General features: G+C 54.1%; 7 protein-coding genes across 7 annotated transcripts; 3 read left to right on the top strand and 4 right to left on the bottom strand.

The window, feature by feature from the left end:
- Positions 1–526: 526 nt before the first annotated feature.
- On the bottom strand, positions 527–4,559 carry BDZ83DRAFT_700156 (uncharacterized protein). Its single transcript, XM_060511426.1, has 3 exons — positions 4,132–4,559; positions 3,886–4,023; positions 527–3,798 (listed from the first exon to the last, which is right to left on the bottom strand). The coding sequence occupies exons 1-3, from the start codon at positions 4,438–4,440 to the stop codon at positions 871–873; spliced, it is 3,375 nt and encodes a 1,124-aa protein (XP_060364516.1). The 5' UTR covers positions 4,441–4,559; the 3' UTR covers positions 527–870.
- Positions 4,560–5,818: 1,259 nt separating this feature from the next.
- BDZ83DRAFT_719874 (AMP-binding enzyme) lies at positions 5,819–8,057 on the bottom strand (the record flags this gene model as incomplete). The annotated part of the gene is made up of 3 exons (XM_060512218.1): positions 5,819–5,921; positions 5,982–7,569; positions 7,631–8,057. 3 exons carry the CDS (start codon positions 8,055–8,057, stop codon positions 5,819–5,821), a joined length of 2,118 nt encoding a protein of 705 aa, XP_060364515.1.
- A 5,274-nt stretch (positions 8,058–13,331) lies between these two features.
- On the top strand, positions 13,332–13,960 carry BDZ83DRAFT_578524 (membrane-associating domain-containing protein; the record flags this gene model as incomplete). Its single annotated transcript, XM_060505133.1, has 3 exons — positions 13,332–13,404; positions 13,498–13,626; positions 13,692–13,960. The coding sequence occupies 3 exons, from the start codon at positions 13,332–13,334 to the stop codon at positions 13,958–13,960; spliced, it is 471 nt and encodes a 156-aa protein (XP_060364514.1).
- A 2,686-nt stretch (positions 13,961–16,646) lies between these two features.
- On the top strand, positions 16,647–18,517 carry BDZ83DRAFT_578617 (uncharacterized protein; the record flags this gene model as incomplete). Its single annotated transcript, XM_060505147.1, has 6 exons — positions 16,647–16,696; positions 16,849–16,903; positions 17,006–17,089; positions 17,178–17,537; positions 17,613–18,205; positions 18,301–18,517. 6 exons carry the CDS (start codon positions 16,647–16,649, stop codon positions 18,515–18,517), a joined length of 1,359 nt encoding a protein of 452 aa, XP_060364513.1.
- Positions 18,518–19,821: 1,304 nt separating this feature from the next.
- Positions 19,822–20,854, top strand: BDZ83DRAFT_578545 (uncharacterized protein; the record flags this gene model as incomplete). The annotated part of the gene is made up of 3 exons (XM_060505139.1): positions 19,822–20,260; positions 20,461–20,553; positions 20,628–20,854. 3 exons carry the CDS (start codon positions 19,822–19,824, stop codon positions 20,852–20,854), a joined length of 759 nt encoding a protein of 252 aa, XP_060364512.1.
- Positions 20,855–21,458: 604 nt separating this feature from the next.
- Positions 21,459–22,585, bottom strand: BDZ83DRAFT_652118 (uncharacterized protein; the record flags this gene model as incomplete). The annotated part of the gene is made up of 3 exons (XM_060510503.1): positions 21,459–21,517; positions 21,579–22,405; positions 22,485–22,585. The coding sequence occupies 3 exons, from the start codon at positions 22,583–22,585 to the stop codon at positions 21,459–21,461; spliced, it is 987 nt and encodes a 328-aa protein (XP_060364511.1).
- A 1,962-nt stretch (positions 22,586–24,547) lies between these two features.
- Positions 24,548–26,889, bottom strand: BDZ83DRAFT_752527 (uncharacterized protein; the record flags this gene model as incomplete). The annotated part of the gene is made up of 2 exons (XM_060514214.1): positions 24,548–26,799; positions 26,877–26,889. 2 exons carry the CDS (start codon positions 26,887–26,889, stop codon positions 24,548–24,550), a joined length of 2,265 nt encoding a protein of 754 aa, XP_060364510.1.
- Between the last annotated feature and the right edge of the window lie 991 nt (positions 26,890–27,880).

The raw sequence follows: 27,880 nt of genomic DNA, 5'->3' as shown, positions 1-27,880 counted from the left end.
CTCTTTTCGTGTAGCACCCTTGTCGTGTTTAGATTGAAGGGGGTCTAGTGGAGGCATTACATAGGGTGTAGGATAGTTTGCATGAAAGGCCCGTCTCACGTCTCATACTGCTTGCAGAGTCGAAGCTATCGATTGAGTCAGTGACTACTTCTTTCCAACTTCCGATTGGCGGCGGAAGTAAGATCCTAGAATACTGTAGTCAAGTTAACACAGGGACGAGGCTAACAGAGCGAGGTGACGAGGCCAATATGTCCCACCTCGGTCTGTGATTTTGAATCGTGATACTCCTCGGTCCTTCTATAAATGCCATAACCGCAAAATAACTCGATTCTTGAGGAGAGCGATATATAGTAATGTACCTGGAAGCTATTTACGAAACATTCAGCAGACATAGTCTCCATGTTCTTGTTCTTAAGCATCACCCGGTCGATGGAGAAGCCATTCCCATTAGGTAGTATTAATAATACATATAAATACCAAAAAAAAAGTCACTCCATCATAGTAATTTGTATCCTCTACTAAAGTCTTAAGAAAGTGATAGTGGGCTTTTTATTAAGAATAATCGAATTATTCCAGTTTTACTCTATTCATAAAACTTTAGTTTAGTGTCGTAAGTCTTGGTATTCATCTAACAGAATTATTTACATCCTCTCAGTCTTTAAAGGCCGTCAGCTAGTCAAGCTCGAGTCTGATAGAGGCAACATCAGCCCTATCAGCTCATAAACACCAAAAGCTAGACATAGACAAGCTCGTATCCGATAAAGGCAATATCGGCCCTTTCGGCTTATAGAGGCCATAGGCTAAACAAGCTTATATCTCAGAAAGGCTAATATCGACCCTTCTTTTCTTCAGAGCGTTTCCGCTTCTTCTTCACTCCGGAACCGTAGCCCAGATGCTCTCTTCGAGGTTGACTTCCTCATATTCGTAATCCCACCCCTCATCGTAGATAGGATCGTCGATATTCACCTGATCCATGAGCAGATCAAGCTTGGTCATCTCGCAAAGCTCTTGCAGATCCAAGTCCCTCGACACGTTATGCGCATGCCGACGCTCGAGGGCCACTGAACCCACGTCGGTCAGCGGCCGGAGACGGATAACCCGCAGCGACTTGCGGCGGAACATCTTTTGATTCTCCTGCTGAATCTCCTCAACCTTCGCCAGCAAGGGCTGGGACGCGTCGCCCTCAAAGTGCGATTTGGGGCAGTGCAAGCCTAGAGTGGGATAGGCCGGCCCCTGGATGACGCCGACGGTGGCGTCCGGGTGACGGATGAGCTGGCCGGAAGAGAGCATTCTTCGTCCCCTCTCGACTCCCGTCTTGGGCTCTTGGGCCTGGTTATTCTGGTGTGGTGCCGGGGGATCGGCGTGCTCGATGACGGGTATCGGACGGCGCACGGGACGACGAGGTCGCATGCCCGCCGGCATCGGGGGTAGAACGAACTTGGCCGGGGGCTCGTCCTCCTTGTTCAGCGAGAGGAGCATCACTCGACCACTTGCGTCTCCGATAGCAAGCCTCGAGTAGCAAGGAGAGAAAGCTCCGCATGCTATAGCTCCAGGAGCCTCCAAGAGATCCCGGACGAGGGGCTGCCGGAAGTTGCGTACGTTCCACACCTTGACGACTCCGTCTGACCCGCCGGTGTAGAAACGGTCCGCTGTGGTCCCCCACGCCGTGAATTTGACACCCACATCCAAGTCTTCTCGCTTTCCCAAGTTCTCGTCGAATTCATCAATCGGCTTTTTATGCCGGAGAGCATGAATAGGCTTGTCGCCTCGCGAGGTGTCCCAGACGTACACTTTTCCGTCGGTGCAGGCCGCAGTCACGTATGAGCAGAGGACGGTGTTGGGCTTGATGGTGAGCTCGTTGATATCCTTGGCCGGACAGTCCAGGCACTGCATCTCGCCAAAGGCTGTATCGCCTTCAGGTGTCAAGCTGGGGCGGAAGATGCGAATCTGCGTCAGAGTCTCGTCGTCGACCATCAACCCAGCCGGCGACGTTGCCACGATGAAGCTCGGTAGGGTGGGATGCCACACCACCTCAAAGACGTTCTGCGTAGACGCCGTCAAGACCTTGATCTTTTCGCCCGTGAGGCAATTCCAAAGACAAATCTCGCCGGTGTTCAACTTGTCGTCAGGAATGTCATTATCATCTCCTGTGAGACTGCGGGGAGAGTAGCCAACGAGGAGCAAATGCCGCACGCCTTCAGCTAAGCCCCATTGCATCGTTGCTGGAAAGTAAGCCCATTTCTGGGTCGCTGTCGTCTCCTCGTTCCCTTCATCCCACGCTCTGGAGCCTGTGTATACCTGGTAAGGGCTCTGAGATACATTGTCGTTATCAACGCGGTAGACTCGGACAGCTTGGGTAGACACATCAGCGGCAGTCGCCACCATGCCGGATTCATGCTTGGAAACTGCCACAAAGTTGACGTTGCCCGCGTGTGTCCAGGTGCCCAAAGCCTCCATGTTTGCTCCTCTGTCGTCGACCTTCCACACCTTGACAGTCTTGTCGAAACTTGACGTGTAGGCACGGTTGTTGATGCGATCATAGTCAGAAGACACAACGGAGGAGTAGAGCCATGGGCTCTGACTTTCCCTCATAGCCTCTGTAGAGTTCTCGCCCTTTTCGACAATTGGTCGAGGGATTCTGTGGTCCGGATACGCCTTGAGCTGACCCAATGTCGTCGAGCAAAGCAAAAGATTGCCGGCCTTGTTATATTGCTGGTTGTGCGAATCGGAATGAGCCGTGGCACCGCAGATAAAGTTCGTGTCCGAAGTCCAGGCAATCGTCATAATGTCACCGGCGCAGCCCACCCACTCTGCTCGCATCTCCATGTCGTCTTCGTGAGCCTTCCTAAACTCGTTGGTGAAGTTGATGTGGCGACGCATCCGGCCGAAACCTCGGTTTCCGTTGACTTCCCGCGCCAGCAGGAGCGCAGAAATCTGACTGGTGCGCTGTGCCTCGCCCTGCTTGTCGGACTCGTCCACCTCCAACGTCAGCACCTTTGGATGCCGGGCCGGTCTCTTGTGCCGGTTCGCCAGCTCGTCGAGAAAGTTCCGAATCGCAACGTGGTCTCGCTGCGCAAGGGTTCCCTTGAGCTCGATCATGGGTGGTATAGTCGTGAGCAAGTCGGGCCGCTTTCTCAGCATCTTTCCCAGCTCTCTGTCCGTATTGTCCCTCCGCTTGTGCTTGACCTTCTTGTCACACATGGCCCGCACTATTCTCCGGACGTCGTCCATTTCGTCAGGGGTAAAATCGACGTGGAAGGGTAGTGAGCCCAGCGCTGCCGCCGCCGGTAGATTTCGGACAAGCTTAGAGGTGCCGCGAAGAATCGTCTCACGCTCTTCCGTTGTGGTGTATGGCCGCCGCGGCATCGTCATCCAGGCTACTTTGGCCTTGTGGCCCGGGGTAAAAGCGGCCTTGGCTTGCGAGTCGTGCGCCTTCCATGACTTGAAGGACCTGGCTTGCGCCCTTGTTCTGTAGTTCGTTGACGAAACGGCGACGATCGGGGGTTCTGTAGCTGGAGGTTGAAGCGCTGGTTCGGGTTCTCGCTCGGGTTCTAACTGGTACTCATGCTCGGGCTCTGGCTGGTGCTCTACCTCAGGCGCCGGCTGAGGCTCTCGTCGAGGCTGCGGTGGGGGCTTCGTTCGAGGTTGTTTCTTCGCCGGCCGCGGCGCTGGCCTCGGTACTGGCCTCGCTGGCGCCGTTGAAGGACCTTGTTCGGAAGCAAGCCTCGATCCATGATATCCGTCCGAGTGGAGGGGAACCGTAATTCCACCAAAGCTTAGGGGCTTTTTCTTGTATTCCTAAAACAGAAAGTCAGTACTTTACTCGTGTGTATTGCCGTCCTGAGGCGGCCCGGTACGTAAGTAAGTGTAAGGGTCGGTTCTCACCTCGTAATTGTCGCAAAGGTCCGCAATACGATAACGCGCGAGCGCGGCCAGCTCCTTGACTGCATTTTGGGACAGGAAGCCTTGGTCGATGTCGATCACGTCGTCTTCTATAGCGGAACGGTACACCTCCCCAAGCACCTATAGCCTTTGTGTTAGCGAATACGCTTCCGAGGACGAGATATGCCGGATGCGAGAAAGAGAGACAAAAGGAGAGAGGAAGGTGAGAAGAGAGAGCAGCCTACTTACCCGTCGAGCGATATCTGCAATCTTGAACGTATCGTGCGGAACATTGAGCAACGCCTCGGTGATGTATGGCCTGACCTGTGCGTTCAGGCACTGCATCAATTTCTCAGAAAAACCGCCAGTCGGGCCAACAGAAAAGTCGGGGCCATAGTATGTTCGTTGCCTCTTTCGAGGCGGTCCGGCCTCAGCAGGCCGTGAGCTGGTTTCGTGATCGTCGTCGAGTGTGAGGTCGATAATGTCGGTCTTCTTCTTCGGGGCGGCCGTTAAATCGATCGTCGTGGCACTCGACTTGCCCTTCGGACTCGCAAACATAGTCGCGATCCCAAGGACATCGACGCGCGGTCGTCGTCGTCGTCCAGCTAAGGCTCGGCCAGCGTACACGCGTAAAGTGAAGGCCGTCGGACGCGTAATTGTAGATCGTCAGGTCGCAGTTAACTAGAGTAAAGAAGGTAGCTATAACGGGTCAACAGAGGCGGGTCAGGTGGAAGTATTAAGAAAAGTGGACCCACGCACCTTCCGGGCAGTCGCAAGGGTCTAAAACTGTCTTACGTAAGAAATAACGTCTTTTTTTTAGAATCTAATAATTTGAAGAGTTAAAATAAGTTTGCTTAAGTTAATAGGCTTTTTCTATATACTAAAAAGCGCGTTAGTATATTGTAGCTAGAATTTAGTGAAAATTACTGTAAAGTTATTTGTCAAGAATAGCCTTTTAATTGAATAAAGATTGATCAATCATTTAACATCAAAGAAGCATTTAAACTGTTCAGATACATTGTGTTCGGGCATTGAAAAGACGCAAACATTTGCGACAGCTCTTTGAGCACAAGTCCTGTTGTTCACTGACATGCAGAAAGCGCTTTCTTCAGTGACATATCAACCCTGTTGGGCTCCTCGGGAAAGCACCACCGCGGTGTGGTCAGCCACGAGAACACCCTAGCAAAACGGTTCAACTCCTTCAAGAAACCTTCAAAAAAGACCCAAGACATGTTTTACAACAGTTTACTTCATATTTATATGCTACGTAGGTTGCCATAAGACAAGAATGAACTTGACATCAGACATACTCTCGTGCCCGGCGGTTGACGTCCTGCGCTGGTACAGCACAGCATACCGCGTCACCTCCTTGGCTATCAGCAAATGTCAAGTAACGAAGTCTAAATGCGCCTGTAGATGAACGGTCCAATCGAATCGCGTTAGAACAACGTTGAACCGAATAGCACCCCCGTCCAATGCCGTCGTGTCGCGTGCCGGACCGGAGCGCCATCGGCCCCGCAGTTGCCAGCCAAATGCGCCAGTTCACGCTCGCGCGTATCGCAGGCGCAATGCGCATCAAAGTCCGACATGGCACATGTTAAACTTTATGTATTGCTAGATTTAACAATGATTTTATAGACAGTTAGGGGCATACTACTGGGTAGGTATTACTGTTTCACAATTACGCGAAGTACTTAGATGTAAATTGTTCAACTAGCGCTATAACTAAAACTATGCATTAAAGCGATATCCATCAATACATATCAAAACATGCCTCACGGCTTTGGCCTCACTGCAATAAGATTACGTTTCTTTATGAAATTTAGTGGATGTAAACTCTAGAAAGCCAATAGATCATCTTATATAGTACAGCATTGCCCGCCTTTATATGACACGACATCATCCAACGCCAATCCTCTAAGTGAAAAAAAACCTTCTAAAGCTTGGCCTTGGCGGCTGGCTCCGCGTTGACCTCCTCGTACATCTGGTCGATCTGCGTCCTAAACGCCTTTGCGGTTTGCGGTCTCTTCAACTTAAGACTGTTCGTACTAGGTTAGCAGGTGTCCATGTCCAGTGCTAATAAGGTAGTTTTCACTTACGTAGGTGTCAGCAGCTCGTTCTCGATGCTGAAGGGGTCGATAGTGAGGTAAACACTGCGCACACGCTCGTAGCTGTTGAATTTGTGCTTCTTGCCAATCCGGTCAAGCTCTGCAAGCAGAGCCTTTCTGACCTTGTTGTCGGCGCCAGCTGCCTTGATTGCTGCAATGTCGGTCTTGTCGATGGTCTTCTTCAGGATCTTGCTTGCAAATGGTGCAAAGTTCTCGGGGTCGACACCAAAGACAGCAACGAGCGACGACTGAGACGGGTCGCCGTGGACGTATGCCATGGCCAGCAGACTGCAGCTACCCAAGTAGACGTTCTCGATACGCTCAGGCGAGATGTACTCTCCTTGTGACAGCTTGAGCACGTTCTTCTTGCGATCGACGATCTTGAAGCGACCCATGTTGTCGACCTCGGCAATATCTCCAGTATGGAACCAACCATCTGCATCGAGGGCCTTGCTCGTCTCCTCCTCGTTCTTGTAGTACTCCTTGAAGATGCTGGGACCACGAAGGAGAATCTCACCACGGGGGTAAGGCTTGTCTGTGACGAAGTAGTCAAAGTCGGGAACCGACTCCAAGCAGATCTCGTTGCAAGAGGCTGGCGGTCCGATGTTGCCCAGGGTGAAGTCACCCTTCAGCTGGACAGTCGAGACGGCGTACGTCTCCGTCAGGCCGTATCCCTGCACAAAGTGGTTGCCGAAAGCCGCGCGCAAGAACTCGTGAACGTCAGGGTCCAGCTGAGCGCTACCGCTGACCATGCTGTGCGCCTTCTTGAGGCCGACAGCAGCACGAACCTTGGGGGTCCAGATTCTGTCGTACAAGAAGTGAGAGTTGCTTGCCTTGCCAACGGGCTGCTTCATGTTGGCCTTCTTGGTGCTGACAACCTGGCGAGACAGGGATCCCTTGACACCGTCCGCGTCGATGGTGGCAGTTCGGATGGCCGAGTTGAAGCGGTTGTACAGGCGGGGAACAGACATAAACCCTGTGGGCTCGAGAATCTTCATGTCGTCTACCAGTCCAACGATATCGCCGCGGAAGAAACCGATGCAAGCGCCTTCGGCCAGAGCGGTTTGGTCAACCATTCTTCCGTAAATGTGAGCGAGGGGCAGGTAAGAAATGTGCACATCCTTGTAGGTAACGGTGCCGGCCGATCTCGCGGCTGTGAGACCTGCAACAGCGTTGCCGTGCGTCAGGACGACACCCTTGGGCATACCGGTAGTTCCAGAGGTGTAGTTGATGGTGACGTAGTCGGTCGAGCGCGGGGGGCGCATGGGACGACCAGACTTGAGGCCGAGCTCCTCGACGCCAGCCATAGAGTAAATCTGGATGCCATTCTGGGCAGCGATGCCGTTCAGAACGGACAGCTTGGAGTAGCCAGCCTGCTCGCCATCATCCAGGGAGTCAAGGCACACGATGAGCTTGAGTGATGGGAGGCGCGGGGCAAGCTTCAGCAAGACGGGAATGTGCGGCAAAGAGGTGGCTACGCAAGCCAAGTTGGCGTGGTTGATGATGTATTCGGTCGTGTCGGGGCCGAGGGTCTCGTAGAGAGAGACGGTAAAGAGAGATTGGGATGCAGCACCGAGATCTAGTTGCTTCGAGTCAGTATGCAATTTGTACCTCGCGCTTGGCATGTGACGGTCACGTACCAGCAATGTGCCACTCGGGGCGGTTTTGCGACCACAAACCGACACCGTAGTTGTCGCTGGTGATGCCAATCTTCTGGTGAATCTCAATCAGACCGGCGCCGAAGTTCTTGCGACGCTCGGCAACCTGGGCATAAGTAGCCCAAGTGTACTTGTTCTCCCAGTCCTTGGTCGCCGGGTTCCATGCTCGGTGACCCAAGCACTTGGCGTTGGGGCGCTTCTTGGAGGACTCCTCAAACAAGTCGTGAACGGTCTGGACGGCGGGATCAAAAGTGGACAGCAGAGGGCCGTCGCGGAAGCGCCAATGGCGGTAGATGGCACTGCGGCCTTCCTTCTCGGAGCCTGGGATCGGGACTCCATAGGGGGAGCCAGGAGGCGGCGGGTTGGCCAGCTCCTGTATGTACGCGGCGGTGTCTTTTGTGGGAGCCATGTTCGCAGCGACAGCGGGAATCTGTGGGGGAGTGCTGGCAGCCGAGGACTGTTGGTTACGTTGCTGACGGACGATCTACCTCGATCTCGCTGCCAATTCGTTGGAGGCCGACGGTGCAGCAGGATATGGCGCAAACGAATAAGAGTAGATGCTGGAAGCCTGGTGAGATGTAGGCGATGTGCGGGAGGGTGAGAGATGAAGCTGGTTGACAGGTGTCGGGACGGAAAGGTTTTGAAAGAAGAAAAAAAAGTTGGAATAAACAGAAGTAATCCGTCCGAGGAGGATTTGTGACGAACGAGGGGGGGAGGTTGTCTAGGCTATTCAAAGTTTGGTCTACAACGGAAGATCGAGTCGAGCCAAGTGCGCGTCGAAGCTACTCCGTACGGGGGATTCGGTTGTCGCTTTCTTGGCCTCCAAGTGAGAAGGTGCAGGAAACGGAGAGACGATCCAATGAGCGAGGCCGAGTTTGGGAGCGTAGGCCGAGGCACAAGTCCCCAGAAGGGCGAGGGTGCCACTCAAAGGTCTCAAGGTCCTCGGCAACCCCAGATGGTGAGTACGCTAAGGGGACCACTACAGCTGTTAAAGGGCGCTGATTGGCATCAGGAGGACCCGCCAAGGGGGCGCTGGATGCAGTGGCTTGCGGGGGCGCTGGGGGGCTGGCGGTGGCCGCGGTGGAGGGAGTGGGAGCTGAAGCTGGGGGTTCTGGGTCGGAGATTCGCAAATAATGGGGAAAGATACCCCGTGGTTTCCGTCATGACCTCACAGCAAAGTGTCCACGTGGAGGAATGTGTCTGCTGTTGGCCGTGTGGTCATGCATACTACCTATCTTACCATACCTTCAGGTAGGTGCACGGAGTAGGTGACACAGTATTGCCAGCCATTTTGGTGAGACCTGGCCTGGAGAAACCCGAATCAGCATGTGAGTTACACCCGGCCAGCCTCCAAGTTGTGATATACGACGGTATCTGTACGGAGTATTCCACAGTTCAGAAGCTCAACAATGGCAGTGACATCTTAGCGGGGTTATGCATATGGGGGAGGCTTAATTTCCCAGCAAACGGGGATCAGTCATTCATCCACTCTTTACAGGTAGATCCCCGACAGCGGAGCTCTCGCCCGTCACTTCCCCTGAGCACCGAATACTAATCGAAACCCCATGCTTTGGAACGAATAGCCATAAGAACTACTCATTGTCTTCCATCACAACTACGAAGCTCATTATATTGCCGATCCTCAGTGTCAACCATGTCAACTCATAGGATGCTGTCAATTGATGCACGCAAAGACATGGTCAGTCTGTGAGCGGGACTGACAAGCTGGATCTATCACATGCCAGAGCTGCTCTCTCAGGTCCGGGCGCAGGGCACCTGTCTTACTCCGGGCGGAGGTCATTGGACACCCGTACCCGAAAGGGCCGAACAAGTCCGGGTCCCACCTGCTACCTTAAAGAAGTCCGCCCACCTGGAGCCGTAGTGCCGTACCAGCGGGAGGTTGAAGCCGCATGAACAAGTGCCGAAGTTCTGCCAGCTTTCTCTCCAACACCAGGTGTCTCCCGTTCCTATTGGGCAGGCAGCGAAGGGTGAATTTGAATTCCGAGGAACTTGTACTTGGCTGAGCACGTTGTGCCAACCAAAGGTCCGTGGTCTTGCCAATAAATAGCTGGCTTAAGTCTCAACTTGCCTTTCCCTACAGTTAGAATCTTCTTTTTAAATCTATCTGTGGGGAAAAGATGCAAAATAATGCAAACTCTGGTAGAAGAGGAGAGTTGCTAGCATAGGTAGGCGCAAGTGCCCATTTCTGTACGCCGCCAGCTGGGTCGCCAAGATAGATCAATGTGGTTATGAGAGCAACGAAGCGCAAGGTAGCGTCCAAAGCAAAATTATGATGCTCGAAAATCATGATGCTGCCCCAGGGTCTCTTCCCCAAGATCAGCGTAGCCTTGGAATGATGTTTCCGGCTGACAACTGAATGACAGACATCAGCTGCGGGTACGAATAGGCCTACGACAGCTTTGACGTGTCGATTGTAAGAAGACGCTGATGATACAGAAGACGGCTATGGCGGAACTAGAGAAACACTAAACAAGTGTCTTCGTTTTGGATCACGTCCGATCAATGTGTGCTCGGGTACCGATTGCATGCCTCAGCAGCATAAGTCCTGGGATGACTCGTATGGGCTTCGGGATGACACAACGTAGGCCAGCTGTTCTTTTCAGACTGCCATTTCCGAGAGTCTCGGAAACACACAGAGAGTCAGGGTCTCGTGATAAAGAGGGGGAGACGTGGCCAGAAAGCAGCGAGAACAGGCTGGTGTTGTTGGCTGGTCCGCACCAAGCGGCCGGGGTGTGATCTCCGTGGAAGTTTTCCGTTTCTTCACATACAAATGCGCTACTAATAATATTGAAACAAGACATCCAGATAAAGTAGGCGAGTCGGCCGTAAAACCCATATGTGGAAATTTAGCAGTGTGCTGTTCTTGTAAGTCGGACTGATACGACACGGTCCTGAGCAGCTCAGACTTGAGAATAATCTTTCATCATGCGGCGAAGAGTAATGTAGGCGCAGATGAAGTGATCAGGCGAATTCCATATGGGCTGCCAAGAAGTTGGGTGCTGCGTTGAGGCTCTACGGGTGGCAGAAATGGACTCTCCGATGGCGGCCAAGAGTCTGGAGAGCGTCCGATCCAGTGCCAATATTATGGGGGAACCCCATACAGTCGGCACCAAGGGTGGAGGATGAGCGGATGGTTTCGATGCCCAGCAAATCCAAGCCTTTCTGACATGATGTCTGGCGAGGCGAAGCTTTGATAGAGTCGCAGTTTCGAGGCTGGCCAAGTCGGCAGAGGCAGCCGCTGTTGCAGCGAGTCGTGAGACAGGTTGGGGCCGTCGAGGGTGGACTCGTGGAGGGGGGCAGAATGGCGAGTTTGACTGCGCAAAGGCCCTGCAGAAGTCTAGAAGAGGCAGGATGTGTCAGCAGGAAGCAGCAAGGAAAAACGGAATGCCAAGAGTATGAAGAATCTGTCGAGGGAGAATCCTTGGCAATCTGAGTATCGGACTGAGTCTGGGAGCAGGTTGTGCGGCGTCTCAGCAGCTTTTTTAAGAACAGCAAAGTGTGGTTGCGGAGTGGTGGAACATGGAACAGAGAGACGACAGAAGCGACGACGACTTTGGGGCCTTTGAGGCCTACATTCGCCTGCATGTCCCCGGTTTCCCGCATCGGTAGGTGACGGGAGGCCCCTGCGGATGATACGTGAAGCCAAGATTTCCTCCCCAGGTGGCGCCTGCGCGTCGTAGTGTAGGTAAGTAGTCTCTCATTCGTGGTGTAGTGTGTCCGTACGGAGTGAGCGGTATGGATGGTACATCGTTGCTGCTGTTTCGAATCCCCTGACACTAGCTAAGGTAGAGAGAAACTCGGGCGGCACCCTTGGCGTTGTAACGTCCGCCGTACTGTTTCTGTTGTAGATCTTCCATGGCGCTTGGCTTGCCAAAACGTCCATGTTCCCTCTCCTGAGTCCTGAGTGCGTCAAGTGCTTCAGAGAATCAGAGAAAGAGGTCCTGCCGGTCTTTACTAAGCACCCCTCAACCGACGGGAGACTCCAGTTGAGTACCTTACTTCGCGGCCAGAGGCTTCCATCGCTCTTGGCTCTTTCCCTGTCCGAACAGATAGACTTGACAGGGGAGGAGCGCTGGAGGGTTTGGCAACCCACAACCCGCCCGCTAAATGGCAATCGTGAGGGTCTCGAAGGAGGCAGGAACGGGGTAGACCTGGTAGCGAGGAAACAAGATACGTTCGGACATTTTTTTTTCTTAGGCTCTTTCTGCAGTTTACGAGTCCCATCCATCTGCATTCCCTTTGCGATTTCCACCACATTCATCGCCCTCACCCTCGTCTGTGGTCTTGTCGCAACGAAGCCAAGCTCCAAATCCCGTCCACACTTCCATTCATTCCCATGGCCTACCTACTCTTCTTGCTACGTTTTGCCAGTCTACTCTAGTCCCAATTTGTTTCAACACCCACAACACGAGATGGCCCGTCGTCGAAAGTTCGGTGACACATGCTGGGCCCCGGGCGAATCATGCTTGGCATCTTGAGACTCGCTGCTCTTCAGCCTCAAACCCTCCGAGTCCTGAGCCTCTGGCCTGCAGACTCGCGCACCTGCACCGGCTTGCCATTGCACTGCACGGGAGTCCCGCAGACACAGTACATGCCGCCGCGCTGTGTTTCTCAATCTGAAGATCTCGCTTCAGCCTTTCACCTCAAGTCTGCCAAACCCACCCACCCACACCTGTCGCTATCAGGGCTGGCCTATCCAAATGAGGTCGGAGTGAGGCAAGGCTACGCAGTATATTTTGTCGTTGCTGGCAGTTCGCATCGCTGCAGCAATGCAACGTTAATTTGGCTTCCAGACTCTCCAAGCCTATGCTCAATATCGCCGTTCCTGCATGACGAGGCTCTCTCTCTTGGGCTCTTACTCACGTTCAAAGTTGAGGAGAGCATTGCCGCCCGCTGCCGTCGTATCGCCGATCAAGCTCCGCCCATGGAACCCAGTTCACGTCTTGTCGTCCGACAAATGCGTGTGCGCGTCTCCATAAAGAACCACTCATTGTATTCGTAGCCCCCCCTTCGATGTAAGCCTGCCACGAGGCCAGCACCGGAGAAGGCACAGAGACAGCCAAGATACAACACAACCAACACCCCAGGCCATCCAACCAAACGCAACAAGACAGGCAAGACTAGGTACTGCGTTACCTGCCAGCGCCAAGCCGTGAGCCGGCATGAAGAGGAGGCTCTGTTGATCTTGTGCTGGGATTGGTCCATGGGATTTCTGGGGCCCTGCTACACACCATCTTCTCGTCTGGATAGCGCATGGCGACGGCCCAGGGGAGTCCCGTTTCAGATGCATTTCAGAGGTCTCAGGCCGTGCATTGCCCAGCACCAACCCGACCCATGGGTGTCCAGTGATGACTAGAGCCGCGACTACATGTTCCGCCTCTCAAACACTCAGACAGGGAGAGATGGGACTGCCCAGCCCATACAAAAGCATAAGTGATTTCCCCTCTTTCATGCTGTGCTGCCTCTTCTTGGACCTTTTCCCGCTCGACCGTTTCCACCCTTTTCTTCTTGTCAAACTTCCTTCTTCACTTCTCAACAGCGCACTGGGGGCAGCTTAGACTTATTTACCATACAATTTTTCTCTCCTTACTTTCGTCTCCTTTCTCTCCCGTCGAAACGAATCTCACGAATCTCCAACGAAACGATCACGAAAATCGACAAGATGGGTCTCATTCTTCCTCTCCGAATTGTCCAGGGTGTTCTGGCGTTGGTGATTCTCGGTCTCTCGGCCTTCAGTACGTGATGAGGAATCTATGGAACTCGGCCACCACATCTTGTAAATGGTGACTAGGGTGGGAGAGAATTATGCGCTGACTGTGTGCTTGCAGTCGCCAACTGGTACAACATGGACACGATGACTTCGTCCCCGTCCCAGGTCAACTTCTTGGTCTTCGTGCCGCTCTGGTCTTTCATTTCCATTGCCTACCTCGAGCTTGTGCCCAAGTTCGCTCCGAGAGGTGAGTCTCTCCCCATCAAAGCTGAGATTTGTTGGAGTGAAACAAATCAACTAACACCATCTTAGCCTCCCACCCCTGGGGTGCCGTTGCCTTTGAGCTCCTCAACGTCCTCTTCTACTTCGCCGGCTTCATCGCTCTCGCCGTCTTCCTCAGCAAGCTTCTCTTCTGCCGTGGCACCGTGTGCGCTGCTGCCCGCGCCGACACCGTCTTGGCCGCCTTCGAGTTCGCCCTCTGGGCCGGCACCTCCCTCCTCATGGTCAAGGATGTTTTCAAGACGGGGTTCCGCAAGCCCAGCGCCGCTGGCCCCCCTCCTCAAATGAAGGAGTCTGCGTAAGCTACGCCGACTCCTTCAAGTCTTTCCACGTCGCCCTCGAGGAGCGCAGACGTGAGGCATCTGTGGAACTGATTAGAGCCAAGCGGATGCCGTCGTGGGACCGCAAGAGCGATCGAAAATCCATCTGGGAACTTGACCAGAGACGCATCTACGGCCCGGGATTTAGTGATGTGAACCTCGTCTAGATGACTGGTTCACACGAAACGGGAAATGGGGGAAGTTACACCAGCGGATGTGTTTGGTGTCATTCGGTTGACACTGAACCAAAGGTACAACGGAAAAAAGTGCGTGAATCGGATACAGTTGGTTTTTGGGTTGGTCATTTTCAATAAGGACGTAGATGCTATCCGTATTATTACTATTCTATAGGCTGCGGTCTGTAGTCTTTCCTACCCATAATCTCTTAGTCTTGGTTCACCTACTCCTGCCGCGTGCTACTGTGATATCGACGTTGAACAAAAATCCACACGATATGACACCACTTACATGGCTTCTCCAAGAGAACCAACGTCAGCGTTGTCATGCTACGTTCTTAAGAAGGCACTTATTAATTTAAATCCGAACACTGATCTACCACTAGAACGTAGTTTGAGAGAAGAGGCAAACAGGGTACCAGCGCCTATAACGACATGGCTGTTCTGATTGGATACACTGCCGCTCGAGACCACTCGTACTACGTATAGGGGTGTGCGCATTCGTGCTACTTAGAGTGGAAGAGTGGATAAGGTAGTTTTTGGTGGGTGGTGCATTCAACCGACTGGGAGCCCCTGCTTGCTTGTCAACTCTGAGCCTTTGAAAGGGGGGGGGGGCTGAGTTGGGGCGAGCGGCAATGCGTGTTATTGGGCTTCATTAACATTTTCATGTTCCTCCTGTGCTCCTGAAGCATATGAATAAGATTATGGATTTGCCCCTTTCTGAGATTCCCATCCGAGTAGACTGGTTGTGCTTGCTATCGTGCTACCTGACATTGTAACACGGCATGGGCATGTAATACATATTTTTTTTGTTTCTTTTGTCAGCGCATCCTCCTTTGTCATGGCCTTGGCCCGTGTTACAGGAGAAGTCCGGATCGAAACTTGCACCGCTCTTGTTAATTTTATGTTTTCCCCGACTACGGCCTGTTTTATAGGCTCGTCGTTTTGTGTTTTCCAGACTGGGACTCGTGGAGGCTATTCTTTGAAGCGACGGCCGCACGCGGGTGATAAAGTAGCTTTCCAATCATTACATCCGAGAACCTCTTTTGAACACCGCTATCGCCACTACGACAAACTGGAAGCATATTTTAATAAGTCTTACAAGAGCTGACTATAATTGTTACATAGGATATCAATGCTCGACCTTGAAGAAGTGATGATTGTGGTGATATTGGTGATGATAATGTTTCTTGGGATGTATGGCCGGAAAACCATTTCACCGCCCACTCTGAGCCGTTTGCGGGAAACAGCTCAATCAAGTTCAATAAGTCTTTGGATCCACACAGTTTACTTCTCCAGAGTCCACGACCGACATCCGCGGGCCGGTATCGTGAGCCGTGGGACCCGGTCGAGGTGAGGTTGTCGGGGGTGGAACCGGTCCTCGAGTCGGCCGGTAGACGATGTCTTGCAAAGGTAAGTCTGTCCGTGATTGCGTTGAAAAGAAAAGTCAATTGGCCCCCAGACTTGCACCCCACACACGAACAACGACACAGTCAAAAGCTAGGCTTCCACTCTCCATACAGCAATCTTGCCTCGTATCTTTTGGTCAGCAAGACGCAGCATCTTACTGTGTTATTGAAGACAAGTCCAGTGAGACAAATAGGCACTCGGTGAACCCTCGGCCGGCAACCACACCGATTCACAAGAAAAACTTCTCCAAGTCTCGCGGGGGTCCAGTGGGTTTCTTGGCTTCCCGTTGCCCCTCCTTTGGTGCCATTTGCCCCGCAAAGTGACATTTCGGCGTCGATTGCGTGCTCTGGCCAAGCCCCACCCCCATTGCCTAAATCGGCGCTCTCTTTGCACCTTAAGCTCCAAGAGCTCTCACCTCACCAGCATCTCACCTCACATGAGCAATGAGAGAGCCAGCCGTTGCTGCAGCATCGTAAAAAAGATGAGAAATGTGACAAGCTCTTATTTGTCGACGGAACCAAACTATTGGACATTTTCCTCGGATCCAATTGGCTATTATTCAAGCTCCCTGGTAGCTGACCGCGGGATTGGGAGGGGTCCCCTCCTCCATCGGGAAACGATACCTTTGAGATGTTGCTTCCTTGAGATACCTATCTTACACGGTGGACAACTTTTTCTCTTCGGTCCCTGGTGACACATCCTCACAAGGCCAAGGGGTCAATTGTATACACACACATACAACAGCCCGACCTATGGTGTGATGTCCCCTCAATGGCATCATCGTAGCTAGCCCATTTTCTCTGCCTCACTCTTCCCACTGCTGGACAACGACCCCTACTAACCCCCCCTCCCCCTCCCCTCTTCCGTGCTCTTCCTTCGCCGTTGCGTACTCCGTTGCCGGTCCGTCTCTTGTGTGTGTCTCTCTCTTAAGCGCGTCACCGTCCCCGTTGCTCTTGTGCTCGCACACCTTTAGAGAAAACCTGTCTCCTTCCCCTCCTCCTCCTCTCTTCCGTGTCTCCAATTCCTCCCTCTTCCTGTATACCTACACATTCCTTGCTACAGAAGAAAGTCAAACTTGAACAATGGCTGAAGAACTGAGCAAGAACTTTGAGACTCTCCAGCTCCATGCGGGGTATGTACGATCTCTTTCGCGAACACTGCCCACCACCACCACCACACCGAGCAAACATGCCTTCGGGGGAGCAAAACAACCTTTCCGTTGCTTTTGGAGCTGTTCGAGACCTGTTAACAAGCTGACGTGTGGGGATTGTTGTATCTCTGTAGCCAGGAACCCGATCCGACCACAAACTCGCGCGCCGTCCCCATCTACGCGACCACGGTTCGTAAAACCTTCCCGGCGACGACGAGCAATGAAGCTCTCTTGTCTCGCGAGCGCGGGCGCAAACATCGTAGGACTGACAGCTGATTCCAACATGTGTAGAGTTTCACCTTCAATGACTCGGCTCACGGCGCGAGGCTCTTTGGCCTCAAGGAGTTTGGCAACATTTACAGCCGTATCATGAACGTACGTCGAAGTCACTTCCCTCAACAGATCCCATGTTAAATCGTGTACCACGTTTGAAAACTGACCGTGCCTCTTCCCCCACCTCCAGCCCACAGTCGACGTCTTCGAGAAGCGCATCGCCGCGCTCGAGGGCGGTGTCGCGGCCCTGGCCACCTCTTCTGGCCAAGCCGCCCAGTTCATCGCCATCAACGCCCTCGCGCACGCCGGCGACAACATCGTCTCCACCTCGTTGCTCTACGGCGGCACCTATAACCAGTTCAAGGTCTTCCTCCCCCGCCTCGGCATCCACACAAAGTTTGTCGACGGCGACCGCGTCGAGGATATCGCTGCCGCCATTGACGACAAGACCAAGGCCGTCTACGTCGAGAGCATCGGAAACCCAAAGTACAACGTCCCGGACCTCGAGGCTATTGCCAAGGTTGCGCACGAGAAGGGCGTTCCCGTCATCGTAAGTCTTCCCCCTCCGTCTCCACCGTTGGTTGTACACACAGCAGAATGGCAAGCTAACACCAGAAACCCACAGGTCGACAACACCTTTGGCGCAGGCGGCTACTTCATCCGCCCCATCGACCACGGCGCCGACATCGTAGTCCACTCGGCGACAAAGTGGATCGGCGGCCACGGCACCACCATCGGCGGCGTCATCGTCGACAGCGGCAAGTTCAAATGGGACAACGGCCGCTTCCCGCAAATGACGGAGCCCTCGGACGGCTACCACGGCCTCAAGTTCTGGGAGACTTTTGGCCCCATCACCTTCATCATCCGCGCCCGCGTCGAGATCCTCCGCGACCTCGGCGCCTCCCTGAACCCCTTTGCCGCCCAGCAGCTCATCATCGGCATCGAGACCTTGTCGCTGCGCGCCGAGCGCCATGCGCAAAACGCCCTCGCGCTCGCCAAGTGGCTTGAGGCTAGCGACTATGTGAGCTGGGTGTCGTACCCCGGTCTCGAGAGCCACCCGTACCACGAGACGGCTAAGAAGTACCTCAAGCGCGGGTTTGGTGGTGTCTTGAGCTTCGGCGTTAAGGGCGGTGGCGATGCTGGCAGCCAGGTTGTCGATGGCTTCAAGCTCATTTCCAACCTCGCCAACGTCGGTGACTCCAAGACCTTGGCTATTCAGTGAGTTTGCGACCCTTCCATCACGGAGTGAGAGAGCACTGGCTCTCTCTTTCTCTTCCCCAGAATAGTTCCACCCGCTAACCATTACCCAAAAGCCCCTGGACCACCACCCACGAGCAGCTCTCTGACGAGGAGAAGACGAGCTCCGGCGTCAGCGAGGACCTCATCCGCATCTCGGTCGGCACGGAGCACATTGACGACATCATTGCCGACTTTGAGCAGTCCTTCAAGAACGCCTCCTCCGCTTCCACCACGGGCAAGCCCGCCCCCGCGGCCGAGACCAAGCAGGACGACGCGCCGCTTGCGCCGTAGGTCGGTGACAAGACATGCCGTCTGAAATGAATTATTTTTGTTTTTTGCCTTGTTTTTTTTTTCTGCCAAATGTACGAGAACGATAAAATACCCGTAGAAAAAGCAACTTACGATTCTTGTCTTACCTGGTTGCCCTGTCTTGATTACTACGTGGCTTCGCCTGCACGGAGAGAAAAGAGAAAGCCGAAGAAACGCCATCATGCTTGAAATGACCCCCTTGATCGTTCCTCGTGCAACATGATCAGAAACACTTACAAAGTTGATCCAGCCAAGCCAGCGTTGCTCAGGCCTGGGGTTCCGCGTCCGACGTTCGCTGTACATAGATGTGATAGGCAAGGGCAGGGCGTACATCACACATCTGCCATGCCAGCCCACGACGACTCAAACCATGAAAGATACCAGGTACCGAAGATCAGAAGGAAAAATGGGTGCGCGTGAAAAAGTGAACCCCTCCTGATCCCTGGTGTCCATCCTCCGATAAGAAAGTTGTGTGATCAGCCCGCCACGCTTCCCCCCGTGGCAACTCGCAAAGCACGTAACGAAATGAAACGTGCCGACGCCACAAATTCCTAGTGGGCGGCGCGACGGCATTTTAGTCTTCACCTTTTGGTGTGGATATGTACAAAACACACATGTTGCCGTTGCAATACGATGGAGACACAAGTGATTTGGGCCGGCAGATATTCGTGAGGGGGTAGATACAGGAGTTGAGATGGAGTCACAAGGTGGACGGACTGACAACTGCTCTGCGTTCATACGACCCTACGAACAAACCCTCAGAATCGCGGGGACGAAGAAACGTGCGGGATCCCAACAAGGTCTGTGGTTGTAAACCGACCCGGCCAAAACCCGGCGCCGGTGCGAATAAGTAGGCAGCTCCCAACTGGAATGGGTGGGGGGGGGGGGGATGTTCACCGTCCCCACAACTCCCCGGCGCGCGGTAGACGACCACCGGTTTAATCCGCCAACGGAATTTGATTGGCCGAGAGAGGTTCGCTCCATTCAACGACGCCTCTTGTCTTGCTCTCTGACTGTGTGTGTGTGTGTCCATCCACATCCAAGCTCCAAATCCCACCGCCCGCTGATTCTAGCTATATTCCTCGACATCCCACCTCGAAGGAACATCACGAAAACTCCTCCCCCGCCCTCTCTCGCTGACATAGCTCCTTTCTTCTTCTTTTCTTGTTACCCCCTCTCCTGTTGCTTGTCGGTTACACCAAGAGGTCTACCATCCTCTCGTCGCCAAAACCCTCGAATCTGAGACCACCGCCCACCGCTGCATTATCAAGAACACCACCACCACGATGCGCCTCCTCACAACCCTCGCCCTCGCGGCGACATCAGCATCCGCCGCCTCCCTGACCCTCTCGATCCCCTCCTCCCAAGCCCTCCCGAACCCCTACACGCTCCCGCCGTCAACCCACGCCACGCTCTCCTCCCTCGGCGAAACCTTCTCCGCGCCCTTGTCGGTAAAAAACACGTTCGTCTTCCATAACCTCACCGACGGCGGCAGCGCCAGCGCAGGTTCGTACCTCGTCGACATCCACTGCGCAACTCACGCCTTCGCGCCCCTGAGGCTGGACGTTGATGCCGAGGGCGGGTTGGCCGCGTGGGAGACGTATCGCGGTAACGATTGGGATAACAAGGGCGAGGCGTATGCGGCAAAGGAGTTTGAGGGTGGTGCGAAGGGGTTCGAGGTGCGGGTGTTGGGACAGAAGAATTATTTTGTGGAGAGGAGCAAGTGTGAGTATTTTCTTTCTGTCTTTTCGTCCCGTCCCTGCCTCCTGCCTATTTGCCTATGTGAGATTTGTAGTGCTGGGTTTGCTTGGTGTCTATGGCAAGGAAGCTACGCCCACGGAGCTGTCGGCGCTTCCACGACGAGGACCTCTCTCGATACAAACCCGACTGGGGAGCACAGAAACGCTAACAACAAAACCTCACAGTCTCCATCCTCACCATCCTCAAGAACCCCATGATCCTCCTCGGCCTCATCAGCATGGGCATCTTCCTCGGCATGCCCTACCTCATGGATAACAGTACGTTCAAATCCCAGCCTTTCCCCGTGTTCCTTGAATGCGACAAAAGTTCTTGTCTGACACAAACCGTTTAGTGGACCCCGAAATGCGCGCCGAATTCGAAGAACGCCAAAAGAGCAACCCGATGAACTCCCTCCTCGGCGGCGGAGGCGGAGGCGGCGACGCGAACCCCATGGCCAACTTTGACATGGCGGGCTTCCTCGCTGGTACCGGTAGCAGCAGCAAGAAGGAAGAGTCTTCTGGTTCCAGTGCCTCCAGTGGCGGTGCTGGTGGGAAGAAGGAGAAGGGCGTGCGGAGATAAGAGAGTTTTTGTGTGTGACGAGAAGTAAAGAGGGGGGGGGGGGAGAAAGAGAGAATACAATCACACGGTTGTTCAAGATTGTTATTGCGGCTCCTATGAAATATAGGATCTAGGCTAGGGCGCTTCTTAGACCTCAATTCCCTATAAACAAGTTTTGACTAAATTTGGCGAACCAAAGATGCCGGGAGTCCATGCTCCCACTCATGGCTTCCTCCATATCATTGGGTTGGTGAACATTTCTCACCTCAAGCATCAAAAGGTATATGTTGCATCCCGATATTGTGAGTTTACATGGTCCACCCCCCCTTGTTGCCTACTAATTTCTTGTTCTTATGTTATTACTGATAGATCTGATTTGCAATGTCATACAAAATAACTAGTTGTCACATGGGCTGATACATCAAAGTATTCGCAGGAAAATGCAAAGAGACATGACGTTCAAATGCAAATGGGGGCTCTTTTTACTCATAAGAACGCATATTAGACGCACATTTATGCCCCCTGAAACCCGCACTTGTCCATTCCTTTACTTGCCAAACCTTCTCTCATGATCCATCCAGCAAGGTACGTTAGATTAAGCTGGCCGTAATCCAGTATCAGCCACTTAGAAGTCACCTCCAAAGTCGTCTCCACCACCGAAATCATCACCGTCCTGTCCGTCATCTGTACCAAAGTTAGCAGCCGTTCAAATATCAAATCAAGAGGTCAAAGGATTGCAACTCACTGTATCCATCGGCATAGGCCTCCTGCTGCTCGTCATTGATGTGATCCGCAATCAACGCACCACCAAGCAGACCGGCACCGGCACCGAGCGCGAGACCGCCCGCCATACCCATGCCGCCGCCGCCGGGTTTCCGACCGCCGCCCATTCCACCCATGCCGCCCATGCCCCGGCCGTAGCCCTGCTGCTGGGGATATCCGCCATAGCCCTGCTGCTGAGGGTATCCCCCGTAACCCTGCTGAGGCGGATAGCCGCCATATTGCTGCTGCGGGGGGTAACCACCGTAGCCTTGCTGCTGAGGGTACCCTCCGTACTGCGGCTGGGCGTGGCTCGAGCCGCCCATGCCGCCCGTCTTGGCCTTGCCCAGCAGCTTACCCAGGAAGCCGCCGGAGCTCTTTCCCCTCGTCTCCTGCGCGCGGGGCGGGAGCTGGTCGGGGAACGGCGACTGCGACTGCTGATGTTGCTGCTGCTGGAGGTTGTAGCCCGGGGGCATGGGGGAGTGGGTGCCGCCGCCGCCGCCACTGCGTGCGCGGGCTTCTTCCTCGGCCTGGAGCTGGCGGGCTAGGCGCTCGTCCTCGGACATTGTGTTGGAGCCGCCGGCGCCGGGAGGCTGAGGGGTCGAGGACTGGTTCTCGTAGGGGTTGCCCTTCTGGTCGTAGGGGTTGTGCTTTTGATCGACCGGCGGCGTCGGGTGGTCGCCGGGGCGCGGGGCGTAACCGGGAGGGGGGCCACCCGGGTGCCCGTCTTCTGCTGGTGGGGGAGGGGGAGGGAGGGCGGGCTCTGTCGGCTTATCCCATTGGGATTGTTTGGTGTGAAGGTTTACGTAGAACCTGGAGGTGGGTTTGTTAGCATCAGCGAGCATAATGAAAGAGAGGTGAAAAGTTGCTGGGGAATAATGTGTGAGCTTACCATTCTTTGTACTGATCATTCCATCGAGCGATCCAGCCGGGAGGAACCTCGGGGGCCTTGGGAGGCGGAGGACCCGACGGGGGAGCGAAATCGTCGGCCATGTGTAGTACAGTGAAGTCAGGCGCAGAAGTGGTAATGCTGTTTAATGCGATTAGAACTTCTCGGTGGTGCGAGGCCTTTCAATCGATCGATGTGGTTCGGGGTAGATTGTTTGGTGTAGGTGAATGAGTTGCGGAAGAGGTGTGTGTATCCGTGTGAAAGGGCAAACAGAGTTTCCAAGTTTCGACAGCTACTTCAGATAACTCGAGAAATCTTTGTAGAGGGAAACAGGTACCAAAGTTCGAGGTTGGGATGAGATGGGAAATTGGGGGAAAGGGGAGAGGGAAAGTATTGCCTCCTACCTTTTACCGCGGGGTGTCAGGTGTTGTAATGGGGAGGCGCAATAGGTCGACTGGAGCTGGGCGCGGAGGGCCGGGATTACGTCTTTCAGTTTTGGAACGTTTCCCTTCCCCCTCCTCTAGCTAGACGGAGGGTACCTATACCGCGCAACCTACGACACCCCGATGTTTCCGCTGCTCCCGCCGTCCAGTGGCATCTTGGCAGAGACTTTGAGGGACAAGGAGGTAATCAAGCGAGGCTTCGTGTCTACACTCAATGAACCTAGCATCTTCTCGAACAGTACGGTAAACATGGAGATTACGGTCGCTATTGTCTATCACGTTGATGACATAACATGCCAGGGTGCCAAGCTCAGATAGAGGACAAGAGGCAAAAGGATACCTACGGATATCTGGACCAGTACCTACGTAAGGCAAGTCAGATCACAGCCGGGCTCTAGTTCGATTCGATCCCGCTTCTCGAAGCTGCTCTCACTGCCATCATGTGCCTATCTTGCCTCTTTCCAGTCCAGAGTCCAGTCCCAGGGTGTCCTGCGGGTTCCATCTTGGCTATGCTGCAACAGCATGATGCGAGCTGTTGCGTGCTGCAAAGCACAGCCCCTCCCTCCCCCGCTGATGCTTGTCCAGCGGATTACCTAGCACCCTAGGTGCCCCTCACGCCGCCGCCCCTCACCTGTTGCCCCCGCCCTCTCATAGCTCTCTGCCCACTCGTGTGCCACTCTGCCTGCGTGTCGCTTTCCCACTGCGACCCGGGATGCCGGAGAGCCGATACGTAGGGCAAGGTATCTGACAAGTCTCTTTGCAGCGTAAACAAGCTTTCTCATACCCCGAAAGTACTCCTCTCCATTGCAGTAAAACCGATTCCCCTCCAAAAAAGCTACCTCAGGTCGAACTGGAAACGTTTCGCACAGGCCAGTCTACCGTGGAGCTTCAGGTACCGAAGATTTTGACCCTTTGCCTCAGTGTTTCTCATAGCTTACTATTCAATTTTGTATGAACGGTAAAGGAGTAACTAGTTATTGACGACGCACAAATATTGTGGCTGGTGATTTTTTTTTTTTTTTTTTTTTTGCTGCCGTAGTACAGAATCAACATGTGGCAAAGAATGACTCCTTTTCCAGCCAGGTCCAGATGACTTTAACCTATCTCTTCCCTCGTGTGGCGGTGCCCCCCATTACTTCATCATCAACTTCGACCCTTGGGTCGTGATACCCCCATCCCAAACTACAAAATTGAGAGGCCAACAACCACGTCGCACGCCGCCCTCTGCGCCAAGACTAGCCCGTTTCCCCTCTTCCACTATGTTTCCAACAGAACCACTCCTCTCGGGCGAAGAAGCCGACAGTTAGCATTGCGAAGACACCTGTGGCGCAGTATATTCGGATACTTGGCATTGTTACTTCCCGGCGCCAATTTGTTAACTCACACACATGTACAAATCCACAAAGGTCGGTTTAAGTTACTCGCTGGGTCTCCATGCCATAAGAGAGAAGTGCCATCAAACAGCTTCATCGAAAAAAGGGCCCTTCCCTCAGGCGTCTATCCCATCTAGACATATAAGCACGCTAGCGCAGGCAAAACTCCCGGTTCCTCTCAAGTGTACAATTTCTCCAAGTGCTGTAACAAGCATGATCAACAACTATAGGTAACGTGAGTAAGCCTAGCTCATGGCAGGCCTCTCTCGTCCCGTCTTCTCTCTCCAAAGAGGTAGGCCGCCTCCATGCAGTAGGCACCGCCTCCGCTAGCCATCCGCCGCTCGCTGCCGTAGCAGATGACGACCGCATCCAGAATACCACTGAGAATACCTTCCATGGCGCCCATGACCGAAAATCCAATAAAACTGGCTACTATGCCAACCACGTATGCGTACGCCGAGCCCCGTACTCCCATTCCGTCCGGCAGAGCTATAGAGAGCTGCTTCGCCGTCATGACCCATCCTGCAAATCCGAGTCCCGTCGCCATGATGAACCGTGTCGCATACAAAAGCATCTTTGCGAGCCGATAGGGAAGCATAGGGGAGTGACTGGACCGCCGTGTGCTGAACACATGCGGTGTCAATGTTGTCGTAGGGCGCTGCGGGGACAAGAAGTCCATCTGGCTAAGACCGCGAGCCGCCGTGTGGAGGTTCTGCGAGTGAATGGCCCCGTAGGTGATGGTGAGAGGGTTCGTGAGCGCTGCGATGGGCGTCGGGATCCACATGGCGGCAATGTGCTGCAGGATATTAGCCAACTTGCGAGGCAGCACGAGCAGCGGCGCCCGAATAAGCAGCGCAATCAACGTCGACTCGCAGATGCTGCCAAAGATGGTTGTCGTCGCGTGGTTAAGCGCGGCCGTGACAATCTCCGCCGACGTTGGAGCCGGCGCCGCGTTGCGGTGGAAGTACCATTGAGACACTGTCGCTGCTGTGGTCGCCCGTTGCACCGCGTTGATGACTCCGATTGTCCACATGTACATCAACACGAACCAGATACCCAGCCACCAGCTGGACACACTGATGATGAATCTGGCAAGTCTTCTGGAGAAGTATCCTCCCAAGAAGATTCTCGAGAACATCCACATCCAGATCCAGGTCCATGTTACTATGACTGCGAGACAACTGAAACCCAAGATGAGGAGTGCCGTGTTTGCTGCAAGAATTCTCGTGGAGAACTCCAATATCTCAATCGCCTGGCGGATGGCGTTACGGCCCTGCCAAGCCGTGTAGACCCAGACGCAGGCTGCGATGCCAGGAACAAGAGCAGCCCATCGCATCGCTCGATCTTGGAAGCTGGTCCCGTGTGATCTGCCCTCATAGCTAGAAATAAAGGGGTATAGTGTGAATGAAAACATGATGATAGGTACTGCAACGAGAATCACCATTGCCAGCGGCCTGGCAAAGGATCGAAGTGCCGCGAGCCACACAAAGGATACCAGGATCGAAATGAGAGTGTCCACAGCGAGCATGTGAAAGGATGCTTGCAATGTTGTATAGACAGTATCACCCCATCCTTTCTTGGGCGTGCCCGTGTGTAGCCAGACAAGCACAAATGTAGACACCAGACCGGCAAGCGCAATAAGGAAGATCCAGGCGAAGAACGGGTCGTACTTGAAGAGTTCTCCTTCGATCAGGGGAACAGTGGCAGGCAGGGCCTCATCGTCAGAGCTGGCTCGGCGGGCCTCGTCAAAGTCATCTTCCCGAGTAGCTTCCCTCCTCAGTGGGAACTTGCGGTCTCCGGACTTGGATTGAAACTTCTGGAAGGCTGGCGGGCTCGAGTCCGTAGCCGCCTCGTTTAGCAGCGACGCAGATGGGTCGTCGTCGTCCATGATCTGGGAATCTAGCCCGATGTCGACCATTTTAGGATTCGTATCTGACTCCCGGTCGGAAGTTTCTCGCGGGACATCTTCCGACTCTTCGTCTATGACATCCCTCCCGCGATTCCGTCCACTGAAGCTCCTCGTGCCGTTCCAACTGCTGCGAATACCTCTCCGCAGCCCGCGATCCTGGTATCTTCGGCCGGGTGTTTCGCTGCTCTGTTCTAACGAGCCGCGGCTAGCGTCTGGTTCCGTCTCGGAGCTCTCTGCCATCTTGCTCGCGGCGGCCACGCGCCGAGACATGTGGAGGGCGGCCATGTCCGCAGCCTCGCGATCCCTCTCGTCTTCTTCGTCCTCCTCCATGTACTCGTCGAGCGTGCTGTGGAATAGCGGCGCATCCTGAGCGGCGGACATGCGGGAAGCAAAGCCCATTTGACCATAACGCGAACCGCCCGTCTGGTAAGGGTTTCCTCCGTAGCCTCTACCTAGGAAGGAGCGTCCGCCATTTCGAGGAGGGCCCCGCGATGACCAGTCGTTCGGTTGTCGTGGTGGGTTCTCGTTGCCTTGATCTTGTCCCGCAAAGTTGGACAGTCGGGACTGTGATTGCGCCAGAAACCTGGACGCATCTGGGGGCGAGTTAGTTGGTTGACCGCCGTCGCTGGGCGTCGCCGAGGATGGTTCCGCAGCGGTGTATGAGACTTACATTCCGAGAACATGGTGCTACCGATAGCGAGGACCTTGTCCCCTCAAAAAAAGTTCGCGTACTCTTGGAGGGTGGCAGAACAGGAACGCGGGACGACGGGGCAAATAAGTGTCGGGCTGGTGAAGGTCCTATGAATGATGATGACGGACAAAGAGTAAACGGGTGGAATGTTTGGGTGCCGGCGGCGGCGGTGGACACTAATGGTATACGCAAGCAGAACCTTGAAAAAAGACGGGTCGACGGCAGTTCCTGCAGATGGCCTATTCTTGGACCGGAGAGAATGCCACCTTTGAGATGAGGTACGGACAATAATTCTGATCAAGCCCGGAGAGCTCGTGAGAAGGGCATCTGCACCGGGTTCTGGGAAAAGATATGAATCAAAGGTCATGCGGTACGGACGAAGAGGTGAAAGGTGCCTAGGCCGGTGAGTGACTGATGGAAGTGGGCCGGGCCAGTGAGGGAACTAGGTGGGAAAGTACATGGACGGCCGGGGGGTCGCCTTCTGGGATGCCCGTGGAAATCCCACCACCCAAGGTACCTTAGGTAACCCGAGGCTTTACCCGCCTGTTGCTGTTAGGCAGCGCGGACGCTGATGCAGCCTAAGCAGTGGCATACAGATGGCACACGACACCCGCGACATCGCCCACACGACAATGACAAGGTACCTTTTACCTGGGAACCCTTCATGCCGGGTACCTACCTCACTAACAACCCAGCCACTCACAACGTCGATACCCGTGGAGGCAGGCAAAGCAGGGGAACGTGGGAGCCACCCACGGGCTGCGGCCGGCACTCATCGGACTTATCGTGGTGGGCGATAAGGCGGTAAGTTGGCGCATGCATTGCAGCATTGCAGCATTGAGGGCCCGGATTGCCTGAGATGGCATGGCTGCGGTTTGGCGGGCTCCTCCCAGTTCCATGTTCGCCTTGATCTGGGAACTCCGAGAAGCGCATAGGTATCCTACTCCATACAGCATTAACCCAAGGGAAACCTACATGAGCTG

This window comes from Colletotrichum acutatum (assembly GCF_030867785.1).
Source record: "Colletotrichum acutatum strain CBS 112980 chromosome Unknown BDZ83scaffold_51, whole genome shotgun sequence".
Classification (NCBI taxonomy): Eukaryota; Fungi; Ascomycota; class Sordariomycetes; order Glomerellales; family Glomerellaceae; genus Colletotrichum; species Colletotrichum acutatum.
The sequence above is the reverse complement of the archived record's forward strand: the minus strand, read 5'-3'. Positions and strand labels throughout refer to the sequence as shown.